Source organism: Lepidochelys olivacea, assembly GCF_965140295.1.
Source record: "Lepidochelys olivacea isolate rLepOli2 genome assembly, chromosome: 27".
NCBI lineage: Eukaryota > Metazoa > Chordata > Testudines > Cheloniidae > Lepidochelys > Lepidochelys olivacea.
In genome coordinates this window covers 10,705,232-10,723,286 of record NC_140437.1, presented here as the reverse complement: position 1 = coordinate 10,723,286, position 18,055 = coordinate 10,705,232, and the positions used below count along the sequence as shown (strand labels likewise).

General features: G+C 52.4%; 1 protein-coding gene across 2 annotated transcripts; it reads right to left on the bottom strand.

Moving 5' to 3' along the window:
* Nucleotides 1–581: 581 nt before the first annotated feature.
* On the bottom strand, nt 582–11,503 carry LOC311513881 (E3 ubiquitin-protein ligase RNF113A-like). Of its 2 annotated transcripts, none has more exons than XM_084616054.1 (10): nt 11,304–11,503; nt 10,582–10,658; nt 9,128–9,232; nt 6,161–6,268; nt 5,259–5,368; nt 4,919–5,025; nt 3,905–3,994; nt 2,663–2,756; nt 1,571–1,677; nt 582–727 (listed from the first exon to the last, which is right to left on the bottom strand). In XM_084616054.1, exons 1-10 carry the CDS (start codon nt 11,401–11,403, stop codon nt 657–659), a joined length of 969 nt encoding a protein of 322 aa, XP_084472180.1. In that variant the 5' UTR covers nt 11,404–11,503; the 3' UTR covers nt 582–656. The 2 variants fall into 2 exon arrangements, with proteins under 2 accessions (XP_084472180.1, XP_084472181.1); XM_084616055.1 differs by lacking the exon at nt 11,304–11,503 and adding an exon at nt 10,942–11,024.
* Between the last annotated feature and the right edge of the window lie 6,552 nt (nt 11,504–18,055).

The window sequence follows — 18,055 nt, the reverse complement described above, 5'->3', positions numbered from 1 at the left end:
TCACTCACCCCAGCGGCATCACCCTTTAAAGAAATCTCACTGGGACCAGCTGGGGCAGAAGCGTCTCTGGGTTCATGTTTGGCAGGGAGCAGAGACCACGAGTGTCTCATGCTCACTGGGCAAATCAAGGCTTCCTTGTAAAGTGAGGGTCTCATTGTGTGATTTAAAATGCAGTTTGCTCCAGCCTGGAGGTGACAGAGCCTCACCGTGGTCCTACAGCCATGGAGGGTGGGGGGAATGCTGCAGCCCAGCATGCAGGAGCCCGCCCAGCATGCAGGAGCCCACCCACCACCACCTTCTAGCACAGGAAAGTTGCCACTTGAGTCCTGGCAGTACAACCAGGGCTTTGCTGGTACGTTTTCTCTAGCAGCTGACTGGAGGCTGTGTTGTGCATTAGCCTGGCTGGGAGACCCTCCTCACCTTAGTCTCCCACTTTGAGACCACTGGGGCGCTGACAGCTAAAGGACCTAGTCTGGCAGCTCAGCGCAAGGGGGCGTCCTGGTGATCCTTGTGGCTGGGTTAACAAGCTAATAACCTGCTTGTGACAGTCTCCTCCAAGCAAAATCCGAAGTAGACAGGTCTTTTCTATAAACTTTTATTGGGATAATTACAAACCCTGAGGGGTGGGAGGAAGAACAGGGGAGAGAGTTGTGCTACTATGGCTCATCTCCATGCTCCGAGGGATCCGACTCCTCACCCTTGTGCTTTTCTAGCTTTGCCATTAACTCTGCAAAAGACAAGAGGAGCAGGGGTGAGGCTCTGAACAGGCCCTGTGCTTCCCAAGGGCTGCTTCTCCCCAGAGAACCGTAAATAGCTCTCAGTCCCAGCTAAGGCCCTCACCGGGCCAGCAGCAGCCATGGAAGGTAGATTTGGCTGTTGGGAGGTGCAGCTGGGTTGAAACGAGCCCTGGAACTGCAGCTCTGCTCTCAGGCAAGGATCCAGTAAGGTGAAGGGGCTATCAAGGTGTCGGGCATGGGAAGAGCCAGCTGGGAGAGGGGCTGGGGCCTCCAAGAGGCGGGCTCGCGCAGACAGCTGCGATCGCTCAGGCAGGGCTAGAGGTGGGAGCAGTTGCCTCATGGCTCCTGGGTAATCCCCAGCAGACAGAGGGAAACATGATTTCTAGGACATTCCACCACCTCCTGCCGCAAGGTGACCCAAAGGCATGTACAGCACTGACCCTCTGGATGCTCTTGGTTACTGTGTCCAGTCAGGCTGTTCCCCTGCCCAGCACGTCCCACCCAAGGCAGAAGAGGAAAACTGGATCCGGCCCATCAGAAGCTCTTCCCGGCCCTCTCTGTTGCTGGCTCCACTTGGCCAGCTATTCACAGGGGAAGAGCATGCAGCTCTTGGCGCTTCAAGATAGAGGCTGGAGACCAGCTCAGAGCTTTAACCCAACTCACTAGGGCATCTGTATTTTCCGATCTGTTTAGCAAGGGGAGTGATCCAGCCTGTGCTAAGCCAAGCCACGCCACCTGGAGAGAAGGAGGCGGCTCTCCCTACTCAGTGCAGCAACATCCACCCCGGTTGGCCTGTGATCCCAGAAGGGGGCAGGGCGGGAGGGGTGAGGCACCTTTGGCTGGGTTGAAGACACCATTGGTTTGCTGGTCACACACGTAGCAGCGCTTGGATTTGCGGTAGTGCTCCAGGGCGCAGCTCTCGCAGAAGTAGTGTCTGCACCTGCCGGGAGGGAACAAGGGGGCCAGGGTAAGTCTCCCACAAAGGAGTGGCTGCAGGGGACAGACCCAAAGTCACCATCTCTGGGAGGCACCTGGAGACAGGAGGGCGCTGACGGCTCACTCCCTTGGGACCCAGCGGGGAATCGAGCAGCTAGCCTCCTCCCTGCCCCGTAGCAGCAAGCCGGCACCTGCAAAGGGCATTATGGCAAGGCCTGGCCTGAGCGGTTGTTACAGTACAAATGCAGCAGAGGAAACGTCCCACAGCCTTAGGACCAGCTGCAGACCCTCCCGCACGAGAACAAGGCACAAGGTGCTACACCCAAGAGATCTGCCCCTGCTCCCAAGAACTGGGTTTGCTGCTTCTGCAGCGATCCCAGGCCAGGGAGCATGACTGAGAAGTGTACCCAGGAGTCCTACACGGAAGCTGGGCTGATGCTCCAGAGACCAAACCCCTGGACATGCTCACAGGACCTTGTCAAATCAGAGGAGAGGCTCCCAATTGAGGCACAAAGACCTCCCAGCTCACCACTGCTGGGATGGTAGGGTGGGATGCCCATCATGACGCTTGGATTCTATTTCCAGCTCTGCCACCAAATCACTCTTTGACCTTGGGCAAGTCCCTTCACTGCCCTGTGCTTCAGTTTCCCCATGTGTACAGCAGGGATAATGATGCTTATGAAGCACTGGTAAAGCATTGGGATGAAAAAAAATCTCAAGGCTGGTGATAAAAGCCAGAATAAAACAGCTGCTGTCACAATGGGAAGTGCTTTACAATGGACAATGAATGCATTTTGGGAGCCTTGGAGGGAAAGTGCTGGAAAAACGCCAGGGAAGGGTCCAGGCAGCTAGAAACTGAAAGGCCCAGATGCAGTGTCACCCTGAGGAGGGCAATAACACTGGCCACGGAGAGCGAGGAATGGACTCAGTAAGTGATCTAAAAGCCAGATCACTGTGTCCCCATCCCAGCACCAGAGGCAGCTGCTTACTTGGTAATCACAGGGTTCTTGAAGGAGCTTCTGCAGATGAAACACTTGAAGGGCAGGTCCTCGTCATCGCTGCTCACCTCATAGTTTTCCTCGTCTGCGGGAGAGAGGACAATTGACCACAGTCAGGCGGCAAGAGAGGGGCATCCCAGTCAGCCCGCCAGAGCCCGGCACACGCACAACCCCCAGTGCAGGAAGCACTCAGCAGGTGGGCCTGGTCCTTGGCCAGAAATAACCCAGCTCTGGCAGCTAGGCGTCTCGGATGTCAGCAGCTTGCGTGGTAAGGAGATATAATTAGGTCTAATGAGCAAACATGCTCGCTGCTCATCCCCCAAGGAGCAGGTTCCTCTGCCTCGCCCACTCACTGCTATAAGCAGACACCAGCGAGGCTGCCTTCCGAGTGTTCCTCCCAGACTAGCTGCCACTGAACCACTCGGCTCCAAACCCAACCGCTGAACACACAACCTGGCCCCTGGAATTTTCTGCCACGGGTCAGAAGCGCCACACAGCCCGTGGCCTGGAGACGCAGCAACTGCGCGGCGTAGCGGCAAGGAATAGCCCTGTTTCACGTGGGGAAATACATGTGAACGTGCAGCAGCCAGAGTGCAGCTGAAAGGCAGGGAGATGTCCCACCAGCCCCACCCATAGCTCGCTCCTGGGCCGGGAGCAACAGCAGATCACTACCCCTTTAGGGGTAAGACTACCTGGGGTGAAGTTTTCAGAAAGCCGATCAGGCCATTAATTCTTCTTGGCCACAGTCTGCCTCTGGCACTAGGGCATACCTGATACTTCAAAGAAAGCCTAATTCCTCTGCCCCCATCCCCCAGGAGATGAACCTGGCCCATTGGGCAATGCTGCTCATGGAAGGGGTATTCATTCCAGCCCCCGTGGCGACCAGCCATCATCCTGAAGCAGCAGAGTTGTTCAGTGCTTTCTTAGTTCTCGGAACAGCAGCAATTATTGGACATAGCGATCCAGCTGCAGGATTGGGTTCTACAATCCTGCAACAGGGAGTTCCACAGTTTTGAGACCCGCTGCAATGAAGGACTGTCCTTTTTATCTTTAACTTAAACCTGTGACCCACCACTTAGCATGTCATTTGAGACAGGGAAGGAGTCACTGGTCACTTCTCCTTTACCCGTCATCCCCTAAGAGCCCTCAGTCTAGCCCATTCTAAAATACCAACGCTGCAAGACCTCATGAGAATGGAATTGAGGGAGAGAAGGGAGAGGACTACTATTGTACCGTTGACTCCATAGCGTCCTTCGTCCAGTTCCCGTTCAATCTGCCAGCCGTGTTTATAGTCAGAGCGGTCGTGGAGGAACTTACAACTGTCTGCAGCAGGACAAACAGACAAGGAGTTAGCATTCCCTCCCACCACTCTTCAGTTACCGCCTTTTGCAAGTGGTTTATAAATGGCTGCTGTACTGCAGGGTGCTTTGCCCAAGAGAGGTGCAACTTATCAGCGTGCAATCCCCCCCTCCTGTTTAATGCAGGGGTGTGGCTCATGGAGACTACAGAGCCCAGTTTACATCTTGATCTGATCAATGGGGCTCCCAAGCACTGAAGTGTCACATCCAACATGTAACCCTCACCCCATCATGGCAGAACAAGGCCACAAATGGGACACACAAACACTAAGGAATGGGCGGAGCACATCCCCTCACACCTTCTCTTATTTCCCTGCCAGAGGGAGGCATGCCCAAGGTTACAAAGGGACACTCAGTGGTAGAGTTGGAAATAGACTCTAGACCTCCGACTCCCAGTCCAAAGCTGTAACCACACCCCCAAGCTCCGTCACCCCGGTCAATAATACCCACTGAATGGACAGGTTCATCCTCTTTTTATAGCTCATCTTACAATCATGCGGAGATCCTCTGGCTAAGATCCACCTTGTCAGGTGATTACTGTATTTCTAGTTGTAGAAATCAATTGCCTTTGACTCAGCGCCTTGTGCATTTACGGCACTATATAAACAAAGAGACAGGCTGTCTGAAGTCTGTGGCCATCCTCCAGAAATGTCCTGCTTAGATCCGTAGACATCCTCTACTCATGGACTGCAAGTTCAGGTCATTAGCCATCTAAATGCTGCCGTTTGCCTCTACAAGCGTTTGGCTGGGTTGACGCCACTTTGTGAGTCTGGCACAGTGTCTGGAGAACTTGTGCCGGCCTGGATGTTCTTTTTAAAAAGGGACTAGCTAGTGAGTTTGGAACTCAGGATGGGATTGGGGTGCTGCAGAAAGGGAAAGGTCCATTCACCTCCAAAGCCACAGAAGCCCGTTTCCTTGTAGTCTTTACAGATGTCGGGCTGATAGTCCCATCGCACAGTGGCCCTCAGGTGCTCTGGCGCTCGGATCGGGCCTTTCCTGAAAGGGGCGGAAGCATGCTTAGAACGGGTGCATCTGAGACGCCGACAGTCAGGTTCCGGTTTGAATCAGTCTTCAAATGGAGGGTAGCATTGGTGAAAGGGGCCAGCTTGCTACACTGGAAACTGACGCCCTGTCCCCAGAACAGACACATGTCTGCTGCCCATGCTGCAAGCTTCTCCACATGCTGCCCGGACAGCATGGCTCCCGATCTAAAAAGTCAGGCCACCTACCTGACCATTCCCGAGGAGGCGTTCCCCATCGACGTATCTTTGGGCTTCACGTACTTCTGATAGTTATTGATCCCCCGGTAAATTTTATCGTCCTCCTTCCCTCGTAGCTCCTACATAGGGAGAGCAAGAAAACAGGGAAGAAAGCTCCATTTCCCAGTCTCCTAGATCTGCTTCTTGGCCCCGCCAGCCCCCAACCTTCTCTGCTATCCATCCTCCCCCGCAACTCCCTTCTCAGAGCATGAGGGATGGCCATGAAAGCCAGGAGGTGCCCACTGTAACCAGGGAAAGGGATTTATACTTGGCTTGTCAAACTTAGGGAAATAAAGCTTCCCCCCACTTCCATTTTTCAAAATCAGTGGGCGAATTTGGTGCTCCTGGAAGAAAGGCGTGGAACAGGACTGGCTGCCCACCACAGCTCTGCCAATGCACCTCAATCCTGACCCGCAGCCCCCTGCTATCCCAGGCCTGGGCTCCCCATACCCAGCTCTGCCAGTGTGCCTCACTCCTGACCTGCAGCCCCCACTGCTAACACATTCTCACACACCCCTCTGCCAGCACACCCGCAGAACCCTGTTATTCCAGTCAGTTCTGCCAAAGCTGCTTCGGCCTGATTTGCAGCATCCCTTGTTCCAGGCTTAGACCTCTCAACCACAGGTCCCATGTAAATGACCAGGCACCCGTGGCTAAACTGCTTCCGACTGCTTGCACTAAGCAGGTTGATTTGAACCCGAGCTCTTCTCCCCTACTAACCCCTTACCCCCACCCCACACACACTTCAACTGGGAAGCAGCCCCTCGGCCAACCCTGGACAATGAGAAGGCAAGGTAAAGTGCCTGACTAAACAGACGAACATATCATCTCCCCCCGCAGAGCTCTGGCTTTACACGTCACGGCTGACTGACCTCCTGGATTTTCTGGCTGCGCTCAAAGATGGCCTGGGCATCTCTCTCCTTCTCAGTGTCCAGCTCATACACAGCCGTCGCTCCCATGTCCTCCGGACCTACAGGTTTCTGAAATGCAAGAAGCACATTTCCCCATTCACAGTCAAGAGAAGACTCCCCCGGTGAAGAAAGCTGCTCAGATCCTGCCATCAGGAGCACAGGATAAATGCACGGTGCTGAAGGAATGGGGCCTCTCTCAAAACTGAGCGACTGGGCAACAAAATGGCAGATGAAATTTAATGATGATAAATGCGAAGTAATGCACATTGGAAAACATAATCCCAACCATACATATACAATGATGGGGTCTAAATTAGCCAGTACCACTCAAGAAAGAGATCTTCGAGTCATTGTGAATAGTTCTCTGAAAACACCCACTCAATGTGCAGCTGCAGTCAAAAAAGCGAACAGAATGCTGGGAATAATTAAGAAAGGGATAGATAATAGGGCAGAAAATATCATGCTGCCTCTATATAAATCCATGGTACGCCCACATCTTGAATACTGTGTACGGATGTGTTCGCCCCATCTCAAAAAAGATCTATTGGAATTGGAAAAGGTTCAGAAAAGGGCAACAAAAATGATTAGGGGTATGGAACAGCTTCCATGTGAGGAGAGAGTAATAAGACTGGGACTTTTCACCTTGGAAAAGAGATGGCTAAGGGGAGATATGATTGAGGTCTATAAAATCATGACTGGTATAGAGAAAGTAGATAAGGAAGTGTTGTTTACTACTTCTCATAACACAAGAACTAGGGATCACCAAATGAAATTAATAGGCAGCAGGTTTAAAACAAACAAAAGGAAGTATTTCTTCACACAATGCACAGTCAACCTATGGAATTCCTTGCCAGAGGATGTTGTGAAGGCCAAGACTACAACAGGGTTCAAAAAAGAACTAGATAAATTCATGGAAGATAGGTCTATCAGTGGCATCTCTAGCCTCTGTTTGCCAGAGGCTGGGAATGGGTGACAGGGGATGGATCACTTGATGATGACCTGTTCTGTTCATTCCCTCTGGGGCATCTGGCATCGGCCACAGTTGGAAGACAGGATACTGGGCTAGACGGATCCTTGGTCTGACCCAGTAGGGCCATTCTTAAGTTCTTATGACAGTCACTTTCCACTGATACCAGTTGGTTGCTTGTTGCACTTCACTCTGGTACCTTGACAATGCACCTAACCAGGCAGGAGTCACTTTGTGTTTACAGCCCATTTCACTTCCTGCTTCTTTAACATCTCGGTCCTTCTATCACACCTTGCACTCATTCATGGATTTTATTCCCAAAGATAGGGAAGCATTTACCCCTATTTTGCAGGGAATTGCCCAACGAGGCCGATGGCAGAGCTAGGAATTGAACCTAGATCTCTTAATTTAGTGCCCTAACCACTAAACCACTCTTCCTACAAAGGCTGTTGTCTGGATTTCTAACCCAGCTGTGGGAGGTTTACCATTTAATTTAGTTAATACATCTGTTTTTTTAATATTGTGAAAACATTTCTATTAATACTGGGCTTCATCAACCCTTTAGCAACAGTCCCACAGTGCAGAGACTTAAGTACAATTATATCCAGGTGGGAGCTTCCCGGCCTCTGATTACAAATAAACTGAGCTCTGGAGTTTCCGGCAGATGAACATAAAGCCACATTCTTCTCCAGCACCTCCCACTTTCTGCTGGGGGATGTGAAACTGACAGCCACAGACCTTTCCCTGACACCCAAGTGGTGAATAATAATCGCAGCCCTGAGCTCGTCACAAGGCACTGTACAAACATGAACTAATAGATCCTTGCAACCCCTGTGGGAGGCAGCTCAGCACTATCCCTGTTTTACAGAGGAGGAAATGGGGGCACAGAGAGGGGAAGTGAGCGGGAATGCGTGTCAAAGCCGAGATCTGTACCACTTCTTGCCTTGAAGAAGAGCTCTGTGTAGCTCGAAAACCTGTCACTTTCACCAATGGAAGCTGGTCCAATGAAAACTATTACCTCGTCCTCCTTGTCGCTCTAATATCTTGGGACCAACTCAGCTACCACAACATGGCAAGCATTAAAAAAGTCTGTTTCCATTACTAACACCTCCTCAGATTAGTGAAACTCGATCCAATTGATTTCCCATCCGAGTAGACTGTTCCTTTTAGGCTTTTGTTCAGCTCAGGGCAGTTAAACTAGATAGGGCAGTGTCTGCTTCTCCTGCACTAAACCACGCTGTTTGGATCTCCAACACTGGAGAAGAGTCTATGTTACTAGCAAAAAGGCCTTTAGTGATGTTTATTTGGGAAGACAGTCAAAATTTCTACACCAATAAGGATTTGTAGTCACATACACATCTCTTTTTGTAATTGCATGGTTAGGGCACTGGACTGAGCATCAGGACTCCTGGGTTCTGTTTCCCACTCTGCCACTGACTTGCTGTGTGACCCTAGGAAAGTTACTTCTCCTCTCTGTTCCTCACTTTCCCAATCAGCAGAATGGGGATAAAGTTACTGACCTTCTTGTAAAGTTCTTTGAGTTCCTTGCTCCAGCGATTGGGGTGTTAGCCTAGGACAATGAAGACCTGGGTTCAATTCCCTGCTCCACCACAGACTTCCTGTGTGACCTTGGGCAAGTCACTTAGCCACCTTGTGCCTCAGCTCCCCATCTGTACAATGGGGATAATAGCACTGCTCTTCCTCATGGGAGTGTTGTAAGGATAGATCCATTAAAGACTGGGAGGCGCTCAAATACTATGGTGATGGGGGCCAGATAAGATAGACATTAGAGAGAGAGAAAAGCACCAGATAGACACTAAATAGAGTTTCAAAAACAAAACCTGATCCTGGGGCCAATCATAAAACCAACCAAACACACTCTCTGGCCTCTGTTATGCAGACTAAGTGATCTAATTTTCCCTTCTGGCCCCTTTCAAAGCCACGTGCTGCACTGTGCTTACCGCTGATCTCGTTGATTTGTAAGCGACCCCGATTCCTTGTGACTTTCCTTCATCATCACTGCTGCTTGCCCCATACGAGGTCTTCTCTTTACCACTTTTCCTGGTCTGAAAGATGGGAGGGCAAATATCTGAAGAACCAAGAAAGATCCACCACCAGCAACACCCGGACACGTTCCCCATCACATGTTGGCCAGAGATAGTGCTGCAGCCCAGGAAGGCAACCAGTGGAGTTGTCGAAATCAGGGCCCATATAGACACAGCACTGGTTTAATGCAGCCACCTCTGGGCTGGAAGGAAGATGGAGCAAAACACCTTTGGTTCTCCTAGACCAAGAGAGGGGCACCACAAAGTTAAATTCTTGTGTTAAGAGAGCAAAGTGATAGGTTTAATTTGGATCTGTGGGCCTGCAATGTTAGAACCACTCATTTCCCTCAATCTACAGTGCATCTCCAATGGGTAACAATAGGAGGTCTGTGAAAAGATCAAGCGAGCCATAGCACCCATACACAATAACTAAAGCTGTACGTACATTACAGACTTCTGCCACCATGCCTCTGTCTATCAAGGGTGTGATCCCTGACCCTTATAGCAGTGCTGGCAGAAGCCCCTAGTGTAGATGCCGCTATTCAGGTGTAACTTTTTTTCAGTTGGAGTGGGGTGGGGGGTGAAATAAGCTATACTGGTAAAAGAGCGAGCTGTGTTGATATAAACTGCAAATAACTAGAAGCACTTTGCTGGTATAGTATACCAGTATAGTTATACTGGCAAAGCACTGCTGGTGTAGTCCTGGCCTAAATTTTCAGTTACTAAAGTTACTATGGCATACTGCATCCCTCTGGGTAAAAGACACATGGGGCACTTTTAGATCTCCCAGTTACTGCCCTTTGCTGGTCATTTTCATATGCATCTACCCAATCTGTGCATTTGCACACCTAGATTTGTAAAATCAGGTCCTTTAGGTGTCCTCATTAGGCTTTAAAAGATATTACGCCCTAGAGAGAAGACGGAAAGTTCTCCTCTCTCACAGCAGGGCATTGGCCGAGGATGCCTGCAGACCCCGAAAGACAATTCTGCACGAGTTACTGACTGGTCACATTTGAAAAGATTTTCCCACAACCAGAAGGGCCCAAAACATAGGGTTGTTTGTTTTTTTTAAGTGAGAATCTGAATCCTGCATAATCTGAATCTGTCATGGGCCCAGATAAATCTTATAAACTGGCTGGATCCACTCCAGAGGAGCGTATGGCACCGCCATGGCTAGGCGAGGATGCTGGTGGGCAGTCTCGTGGTGCTGGTGCACAGCACCTTCTGCAGATCTCCCCCAAGGATTTCCTGGGTCCGAACATGGGACCCATCCCACCCCGCACTCCACGGGGAGGCCTGTTACACAGGGAGTGGGATGCAGTGACTGGACAATGCGTGGAGCTGGGCATCTCTGCGATGAGCTCTGTCACCTTCTGGATCATGGGGTTGTGGGCTTCCCGCCGCCTCTCCTTCCTGACCACCGTGCTCCCCTCATCACTGCTGCTCCCTGCAGAGGAAAAGAGGCCGTCAACTGGAGGGGCAGGAGTAGCCAGGCCAGGTCTTCAGCCCCCAGAGTGGGGCCCCATTCCCTCACCCCAAGGAGTGCTCCCCACATGCCAGGCCCTGGGCACAGGGCTCTTGGGGGCCACTCAGCCTGTATGGGGGCTGGGCACCAGGCTGCAGGGGGATCCGGCCCCTTCTCGGGGCAAAGCTGGCTCAACTCCCATCATGGGGCTACACACAGAGCGGGGCCCCCCCAAGGCCCATCCAGTCTGTCAGGGCTCCCCCACCTGCCAGGACAGTGGCACGGTCCAGACCCCTTCCCCACCCCCATAACATTCGGACAACCCAGAACCATTCCCCAGTGATAATGGGACAGTCCAGAAATCCTCCCCCCTGATAATGGGACAACCCCTCCCCCCGTCATATTGGTCCTGCCCAGAAACCGTCCCCCCCCTTCCCCAGTGATATTGGGCCTGCCCAGAAACCCTCCCCGAAGGTAATGGGCCAGCCCAGCGCCCACCCCCGCGGTACAAATGGTATGGCCCGGAATCCATCAGTGATGAGGGCTTAGCAGGAAACACACACTCCCCCCCACCCCCCGAACAATGGCACGGTCCGGAGCGGGGCTCGGCCCCTCCCCCATCCTCACCCTGCTCCTGGTCGCTGCCCGGGCGTTTGCGCCGCCCCCTGCCGGCCGCCGGGCCCCGCTTCTTGAACAGGAAGCTGCAGACTGGGGTCTCCTCCGCCATCTTCCGCCGTCAACGAGACGGGCCGGGCCGGGCAGCGGAGAGAGGGACCCACCGGCGCCAACGAGATTGGCCGGGCTGGAGGAAAGGGAGCGGCCGGCAGCAGCGCCGCGCGGCGCCCCCTCGCGGCGGGGAGGAGCAACCGCAACCTCCGCCTCCGCCTCCCGCTCGCCTTGTCTGGGAGCGGAGCAGGAGCAAGCAGCTCCCCGGGGGAGGGGGGCAGGAGCTGCCCGGGGGGGGGGCAGCTGGGACCCCGGGGAGCTCGGCCCCGGGGAGGGGAGGGGGCAGGAGCGGACAGGGGCTCCCCAGGGAGGGGAGGGGGAAGCTGGGGCCCCAGGAAGGGGAGGGGGCAGGAGCTGACAGGGGCTCCCCAGGAAGGGGAGGGGGAAGCTGGGGCCCCGGGGAGGGGGCAGGAGCGGACAGGGGCTCCCCAGGGAGGGGAGGGGGCAGCAGGGGCCCCAGGAAGGGGAGGGGGCAGCAGGGGCCCCAAGGAGGGAGCTTTCACCTTCCAGGGGCTGCCCAGCACCGGGTGGGTCTGACGCAGCCCCCGGGGAGGCTCTAATTCAGGCTGTGGCTCCTGGGGGCGTTAATGAGCCTAGCCCAAGGGGCCAGGCTGGGAAATGCTCCCCCACCCCACCGCTGCAGGTGAGAGTGGCTGGTGCAAGCCATGTGTGCCATGAGGAGGGGGCCTCCTTCCCGCTGGGGCAGTGCTGAAGGCAAAGCACCTCCATGGTTCCAGGGCCGCTCTCCTCTGAATGGGGGAAAGCCGAGCTCCAGGCCACTTGGGGCCACGAAAGATCCCCTGGCACTTCTAGGTACAGTGCTGGGTGTTAGCCGGGCTGTCCTGGCCAAATGCCACCTCTGGCTATTGCATCCCGCCCCTCTGTAGGTACAGTACAGCAGGCCAATTCCCAGCTGCTGCGCCCTGTGAGACAGCTGCCACATCCCAGCCTCCAGGTGCCTGCGTTCCCATCTCCGTGTCTGGGTTAGTAAAGCTCTTTGCGGTCCCTGGACGAAAGGTGCTAATAGAAGGGATTATTATAGGCTACGCTGAGTCAGTAGCAGCTGTTTCTGAATATTAAGAACACTGCTGTTTTCCAGCCTGCCAAATGCATGCTGAGGAGGCATGTGTATCACGATGCCTGCAGCATCTGAGAGGTTAATTCCTCCTCCCTGCACCTGTGTCTCATCTCCACCACCCCTCTCTTCTCTGTGCCTTGCCTCACTTCCTGTGAGCAGAAAGCCTCGCCAATGCAAATCATTTGGTTCCTGATCTTGAATTGGTCAAGCAAAGAGTGTGGCTGGCAGCATGGGTACAAGTACAGAGGATTTAGTGTCTTTGGTAGGGGATTTATTGGTGATCCTGGATGGCTCAAAGAATTGGGAGAGGGGTGGGTTTTATTTCCCTTTGTCTCTGGGTCAGGAGTAACTAAGGTGATAGCCTGATATTATCAGGCCCATCCCGATATAAGGGGCTTTGTCTTATATAGGATCCTATTACCCACCCTAATTACTCCCCCACATCTGGATTTTTCACATGTGCTATCTGGTCACCCTAGAAGTAACCAAAAGTCTTTCTCTTCTTTGGTGTCCTGTGTGAAATAAATTGGTGCATTCTGCTAAGAGCAGATGTAACACTGACAGACCCCAGTCTTTGGTGTGCAGGATCAAACTGGGGACCTCTGGAGCTTAGTGCATGAGCCTCTACCATGTGAGCTACAAGCCAAATGGCTGTTAGCTAAGCCTGTAGAGCAGCCTCATTAATTGCTCTCTAAGTGGTCTCGGTGACACTAGATGGGACAGACCACCACACCCAGAAGTGATGAATCCGATGAAGTGAGCTGTAGCTCACGAAAGCTCATGCTCAAATAAATTGGTTAGTCTCTAAGGTGCCACAAGTCCTCCTTTTTGCGAATACAGACTAACACGGCTGTTACTCTGAAACACACCCAGAAGGTGTGTGGGTTACATGGACACGTGTCCAAATTGTACCAGCCGCCCTGTTGGCAGCAGAAAGGACAGAAGCTCATTTCTAGAGGTGGGATCTCTCATCCCTAGAGGTGTTGATTCTCATTTCTAGAGGAGATGCCCAGTTTTAAGGTATATTAGTGCCCAGTATGAGAGAGACTGGAAACACTCACTTGACATTGTGTGGTCAGGTGCTCTGTAAACAGCCCTCAGATACAGCTCTGCCAATGCACCTCAACCCTGGTCTGCAATGGTCTCTGTTATTCTAGTCCAGAGCCACCACAGCTCTGCCAACGCACATAGTCCTTATCTGCAGTATCCAATGCCGTTCCAGCCCCAAGGCCTCTGCCCAGGCATCTCATTCTGACCTACAGCATCCCCGGATACTCCAGTCATGAGCTTTTACTCAGTTCAGCCGATGCACCTCACTCCTCCCTCTCTGGTGCTTATACGGTCCCACCACTGTAATTTCTGAGCAGAACCCTCCTGACTTTTCTCATGTCGTGTTGTGGATCATGCCCGCTAAGTTCTATAAAAAGGGCTAGATTCTAACGTCAGTTATGCAGGCATCCTCTGGAGTAACCTCTGTCGATGGACTAATATAAAACAGAGAGGAATCTTGCATGGTCTCTTACAATATGTGTTAACTACTTATGCCAAACTGTTCCATTTTGTATTTAGCTGTGACACTTTGAGTATCTTTCCCAGACCTGAAGAACGGCTCTGTGTAGTCTGAAAGCTTGTCTCTTTCTCCCACAGAGGATGGACCGATAAAAGATATCCCCTCATCTACCATGTCTCTGTAGGAACCCCAGAATCCTTTTCCATTTTGTTCTTAGACAGATTTACACTTGGTTCTTTAGAAAACTCAGTTGGGTTCCCCACTGAGGCTTGGCCTCAGTCCCCTCTCTTTTAACAAGACTGAATCCTTTCCTCCTGGCCTTGTTTTGATGTAATGAAATGTGTACGAAACTGGCCTTGTCACTGTTCAGAAGGTGCAGCGTGTTCCCGCTAACTGATGTTACGGGCTTTAGCTATTTAGGGATTGAGCAGGTTTCTGATCAAACAATGGACTGCCCAGGACCATCTGTCACTCCCTGGTTCTTCCTTTTATTGCCCGCCTGTAATAATCAAGCAGGTCCGTGTTCCATAATTTCATCCCCCCTAGCAACAAAGCCAGACAATGTGCTCAGATGCGCTGGTTTGTGGCGCTCCTGGCCTGGGAGTGGGGGGTGAGTATTGTCTCAGTGAGGGTCTGAAGGACGGGGCTCTCAAGAGCAACCTCTAAGAATGGCTGTTCCCAGGAGAGCTGCGCCTACTGCTGGCAGCCTGCCTGAGCTCTGGAGGAGCTGGATTGTCTCTGGAGCAGACAATCACAGGACAAACTGGTACAAAGGAGCAAAAGAGAAGAACACATCCCCTGGGTTACCTTGTTCCCACTCCTCCCCTGTGATTGGACCAGCTTGAGTAGAGATCAGGATGCTTGTTGGCCAATAACAGTGACGAGAATGTAAGCACCATCCAACCCAGGCCTATCCAAACTGTGTTAACCCTCTGCACCCAAGGACCTTATGAACATTCATTGACCTTTAGGTTCTACTCCCATTTTTCTGCTGGAGAAACTGAGGCACAGAGAGATGTGACAGGGTCACACCAAGGAGTCAGTGGCAGAGCCAGGAATAGAACCCAGGCATCCTGGCTCTGCTCTGTGTTCTCTGTCTCTCCTGGAAGCCACAACACAGCGGAAAGCTGGCTCTGGCCAGGGTGGAGAGTTCTCTGACCAGCACCAGTCCCATCGCATGGATGTTTATGGTGTCCGTCCTGCTGGGGAGGGGAAGATGCTGGGGCAGGACAGTATCAGGAAGGCAGAAGCGTGTGCAGGTGAACGTGGGATGCGATTTACACACGTCCCCCCCCCCACCTCCTCCCAGCTCTGCTGTTCAGTATGCACCAGGCCTGGCACCTTGCTCGTCACCATAGCAACAAGTAATAGAGCTGAGCATCATTCTGGAGCTTTGCTGGGTGTGGTGGAGGCTGAGATGGAAGAATGAGCCTTGCTGGGGCTGCGAGAGGAGGGCAGGAACCACGAATTGCCATGGGGCATGAGAATCCAGCCTGGGATCCCCGTGAAGGGGGAGAAGGCCAGGTTACCGAGCTCTCGAGGGTGCCCTGTGTGACAGGGGAGGAGATGCTGAATGCTTTTTATCGTACACGCAGCAGGGCGACTCAGTGCCTTTTGTCTTAGCAGGGTAGCTAAGGCTCCTTCGCCCCAATTCCTGCCGATGCACCTAATTTCCTGATCTGGAGCCTTTCCGCTGCTGTTCTGGTCCTTCCCCCAATCCTCCCTGCCCCCACTTCAATCCTGACCTGCAACCCCACCCTACTGTCAAAGACCTGGGTGAGCCCCCCACAACATGTCTCCCCGGAGCACCCCCCGACTCCTTTAACAGTGGAAAAGGAAGGGTGTCCTGGCGTAGAGGGGTGTGGAGCAGAGCAGGGGGGTGGGCTGCTACGCTTTCTAGCTAAGGTCCTTCCCACACAGATGATATAAACATGCTGCCCTTTGTGCATTCATTCACTCAGCCTGAGAACAGCCAGTACGCAGAGATCAGATTAATGAGCTGAGGAGGGTCCCCTTGTCTAGAATGCTCCTGGCCTTTTGGGGCCACAGTGTAACACAGGAGATCTGGGTTCTAGTCCTGGCTCTGCCACTGGCCTGTCAGGGGGCTTTGGGCAAGTCTCTTCCCCTCTCTGTGCATCTGTAAAACGGCGCTAATGATACTGGCCTCTTTTGTAAAGTGCTTTGAAATCATCTGATGAAACATGCTGTGTAAGAGCCTGGTATTTTTATTTATTAATCGGTTTCCATGTCTCAGTCATGTAGGATGGCGCAGGGCGCAAAAATGGACACCCCTAGGACACGGCAGGGGTCTGACTCATGCCAGTGGCTATGCTTCCAGCTTCCTAACACAAAACCTAAACCACTGCCCACAAATTGACCTGGCCAAGTAGTAAAACACACCCAAATACACACACATCTCCTGTACAGAGCACTCCTGTACACCGGAGCCAAGGGGCCTGATTCTTCATTGCCCTGCACCTTTTGTCATCACTTACACAGCACAATGGGAGCACAAAACGCTACAGAAGGGTAACAATTTACATCCTCACGCTGGTGCAAACGATGACATAAGGTACAGGGCAGCTCTGGAACTTCCTTATTCTGCTTTGTATTGGGTGTCTGTCAGGAACGGCTCTCAGTGGCTTTCTGATCAAACAGCTGCTTCTTTCTTTTCAGAACAGTTCCTTCTGCTGCGCTCAGTTCCCACGCTGAGGTGGGGCCACGCCCTGGAGACTGGGTTTGCTGCTTTGGCTGTTTTTCGATGCTGGTGTATGCGTGGGAGATATGCTTCCTCTCTAAGCACCTGATCAAAGTTGCTTGCGTTCTGGATGTCCTCAAGAACCATAGACTCTCTATGTGACCTTGCATATGTCTACACTGCATTTGTAAACCAAGGCTCAGACTCAGGTTTGACCCCAACCCTCCCTACCATCCACACACAACTCTTTCTGACTTAGGTCAGCAAGCCCTTTGGACCTGGGTCCTCGGACCGACCAGGGGATGGGCCCTAGGATGCACATCCAAGCCCGGTCATTTTGCAGTGTGGATGCAGGTCAAGCTGCAAACCTGAGTCAGAAGGTCTGTGTAGTGCAATGTGGGAGACCCGCGTTGACAATGCAGTGCGGACGCTCAAGCCTGTGCTCGGAAACACCGAGTCCACAAGCCCCGGTCCCACAGGCCCAGGTTAACAATGCAGTGTAGACCTACTCTCTGTGCCTCATTTCCCCATCTGCGCCATGGGATAGCAGCACTGCCCTGCCTCACGGGTGTGATGGGGATCCGTATATTAAAGGTTGCGAGGTGCCTGGGTAGCAGGGTCACAGGGCTCAGATAAGTACCATGGATAGAGTTTTGTTTCGGTGTTTTCTATTCCTCCTGCAGGGGTCTCCCTCAGCAGTGGGTCTGACATCACCTTGGTGTGGGTGGCTGCTACAGCTGTGGCCTTTGCCGCTTGCTAGACACTTTCTGTTTGAAATCCAGCCTTCTCTCTCACTTACTCAGCTTGGCGTTGTTGTATTTCTTCTGTTCTAGTTTCCTGGTATTAGTTTCTTTTCTAACTGCTTCAGGCTGATTGTCTTTGGCTCCAGAAGCATATTAGATGTTGGTAGTAAGGGTTTTGTCCTTCTGGCCATGAGTTTCTGAAGTTGTGATATTTGAACAATGCTAAAGAGAGAGGCCTCAAATCCACTAGGGTTGGGGAGTGGGGGAGTATTCAAGGATGAAATCCTGGCCCCATTAAAGTCAACAGGAGTGTTACCATTGGCGTCAATGAGACCAGGATTTCAGCCCCCAAGCCTTTGCTATTTGTGTGGACTTTCCCACCAACTCATCTGGCTGTGTCATGAGGCTGTACCTGAACTGATCTAGCCAAGGGAATTGCTGAATTGAGTCATTTGGGAAGTGTGGGGCATTTTCTGGTATGAACTTATCTAGACTCCCCTGGTGAGCAAATGGTACATTGCTACCCAGTCTGATTTGCAACAGCTCAGTTGCATTTAAAAATACAAACAAACCCGTAGTAGTCACTAGTAAGAGACCTAAAGAGTATCTTTCCTGTTTCTTTCC